At 31.0% G+C, this 3,052-nt stretch overlaps 1 protein-coding gene across 1 annotated transcript; it reads left to right on the forward strand.

The window, feature by feature from the left end:
• Positions 1 to 148: 148 nt before the first annotated feature.
• On the forward strand, positions 149 to 1,198 carry LOC112454415 (juvenile hormone esterase-like; the record flags this gene model as incomplete). The annotated part of the gene is made up of 3 exons (XM_025015795.1): positions 149 to 496; positions 763 to 907; positions 1,015 to 1,198. Coding segments are annotated over 3 exons (647 nt in total), but the record flags the coding sequence as incomplete, so codon positions are not given.
• Positions 1,199 to 3,052: the final 1,854 nt, after the last annotated feature.

Genomic DNA, 3,052 nt, shown 5'->3' on the forward strand with positions numbered 1-3,052 from the left:
CCACTTTATATGAAAAATTTTAAATAATGTTTTGACAACAGATTTTCTTTGGCAAATGTGCTTAAATCACAATTATTTCTTAACTTAAAAAAAAAAAGTTTATTAAAATATTCATTATTTATTATGCAACGATCTGTATAACGGACAGTTCTAAATGTCTTTAAAATTATTTCAGACATAAGCAAAGAAGATTTTAAAACAATTAATTCCGATTTCAAGAGCACCTTATCGCCCGGATGTTTATCAAAAATATCAAAAATGTCAATCACAGTCGAGGAATTGCGATCTTTATATTTCGGTGATAAAGCACTGTCAGAAGAAACTCTAATGAATTACGTTGATTTTCTCAGTGACGTATTCTTCTGTCGCAGTATAATGGAAGTAGTGGATATTCAGACAAAATTGAATAATAATAATAAAGCGACGTATCTGTATCAATTTTCATACGAGAGTGAAACTTCTCCCATGAGAAAAATATTTGATATTCGGATTCCAGGTATTATCACTAATTAATTTAAAACTATCTGGCGACTTTTAATTTTAGAGAGTATGTATATCATAATTACTCATATCGTAATTACAACATAAAATAATTGTAAATGTTTCTAAATTTTTTAATTTCTAAATTTATATGAATTTAAGGAAACAAAAAAATAGTTCTATTTTATAATATTTAATTTACAAAGTAATCTTTTTTAAAGTATTTAGAAGGTTATTTTGTAGATTTAATTAACGGTTAAATGATGATAATATATTTTATAGGTGTGTCTCATTCGGAGGATCTGGGGTATTTGTTTTATTCTAGTATAATGAAAAATTTCGGCTTGTCACCACTTGCAGTTGATTCAGAAGACTATAAGATGATGAATGGTTTAACGCAAATGTGGACAGATTTTGCTAAAACAGGGTACGAGAAATTTAATTTTTTTTTTGGGCGTGTTTTTTTAATTACGATATTTCAATTTATTAGTCACATTAGTCACATATTAATGATTACTTCTCAATCTGATTTAGGAACCCAACGCCTATTACAAATTTCTGGTTGCCGGTGACCGGTTCACAAAGCGGAAAATACAATTACCTGAATATCGATACAAATTCGCAAATGAAAGTCTTTTCTAAAGGAGAAGAAAGATGGGATTGGGAAGAGAAGAAGAATAAGTTATAGCGCTAAAATTTTATCTACGTTAACATTTTTTTCCGGGTATTTTTTGCGTTTATAATAAATACTCTTTTGTTATTTTTCAAAGATATTTTTTAATTAATGGAATGTGGGTACTATTATTATTTCTCTTAAACTCAGGATCAGTTTTAGTTAGTGAAAAGATGGAGATTAATGTAAAAAGTAAGAATATTATCTGTGTAGATTTTGTATTAACTTAACTATAATACAATGATTGAAAAATTCAACTCATCAATGTATGATGTGTGAGATAAGTTATTATGTTTATATAGTTTCTTATATGTATATTCTCTTATGTTCTTTTACTTGTGTATTATAATAAATATTATGCGTTTTATATATATATATATATATATATATATATATGTTACTGTATATATCATGTGATTTAAATTTTTAAGATTTCTACTTTTTAGTATAGAACTTGTAATGTTTAGAATTTCTAATTTATAAAATCGGGACGCTTTAACGCTATTTTATATATATTCATATTAATCTCATATGTGTATTGTTACATGTTTATTTCTTCAATATATATAAGAATAATATCTTTATTAGTTTTTGCTTCTTTCTCATTCCACTTTGTAACAATTAATATTTTATATTGATTAAAATTAATTGTAATATATTTGGATAAAATAATAAAGAATTTGTTTTTAGTCTTATACTATGTTTACGCGAGCGTTAGGGCCAAAGCACATAACATGGCGTAGCGATATACGACGGTCGTAGTCCTCGACCTGACAAATCAAGATACGCCAAAGCTTGTGCGTTACTTACGTCCACGACTACGACTGTCATATGTGCTTTGGCCCTTACTTTTGATAATTCAATCGTCTACGCGGAGTAAATTATCATAAGTTTTGCGTAAGTTACTACAGAAGTAATGCTGGCGTAAACGTAGTATTATTAACCAATCACATTCGAATGTGAGGAGAATGAACGAATGTGATTGGTCAATTTCTTACGGCTTAGGACTTTAAGCATTTAGGTGCCAATTCATGGGACGCTGAAAAACAGCGTTGAGCGACGTCACGTGACATCACTATGATGCCAGCGTCAAGAAAGAGAAGTTGGATTTTTCCAACTTCAAGCGTCAAAGCCAAAGCAGCGCGAAGACGCCGAAATTTTGACGCTGTTTTCCTTTTCATGAATTTCAATTGACGCCGGCGTCAATTGTGGTCATGCGACCTTCTTGCCGCTGAAAATGAGCGTCGAGCGTCAGCATGAAAAGGCACCTTTAATCATAGGGAAAATCTTTGAAACGACCTGACAACACTGTGTTACTGTGCTGTGTTGCCTGTGCAGCCTGTGTAACCTGTGTTCTCCCCGCCATCTTGAAGAGCTCTTTCCTGTCGCTTCTTCTTGCTGGTGCACGTGGTATGTTATAATTTCGCCTTTATTATCGGATTTAATATTCCTTTTAATAATCTGTTGCGTCGAAATACTTATTTAACGATCGTGAAATATTCTAAATTATTAAACATCCCCTGTAGTACAACAGTATTTACGAGAAATCATCTCTTTTTTACGATGTTGGGTATACATAACCTATCAACAAACTATTTAGTCGAATTTAATAGATAATACTTGATTTAACTAAATAAATCTATCTTGTTTAGAATGTACAATCATAATAAAAAACGTGATGCAATATAATACAAGGATACATATGAAATTGTGGTGAATTTGATAATGATTGTAACAGGAAGTCCAAGATGTCGTCGCACTTGAACTGGATGATAATCCGCGACAACAATGCCTTCCTTCTCAAGAAGCGCAACATCAACAAGCCGTTTTCTACGGTTAGGCTCTCGCTATATCTTAATAGTTATTTGTGCAACAAGTGCTGGAAGATGAAAATTCACG

Source organism: Temnothorax curvispinosus, unplaced genomic scaffold, assembly GCF_003070985.1.
Source record: "Temnothorax curvispinosus isolate PA1 unplaced genomic scaffold, ASM307098v1 QBEX01005063.1, whole genome shotgun sequence".
In the NCBI taxonomy this organism is placed as follows: Eukaryota; Metazoa; Arthropoda; class Insecta; order Hymenoptera; family Formicidae; genus Temnothorax; species Temnothorax curvispinosus.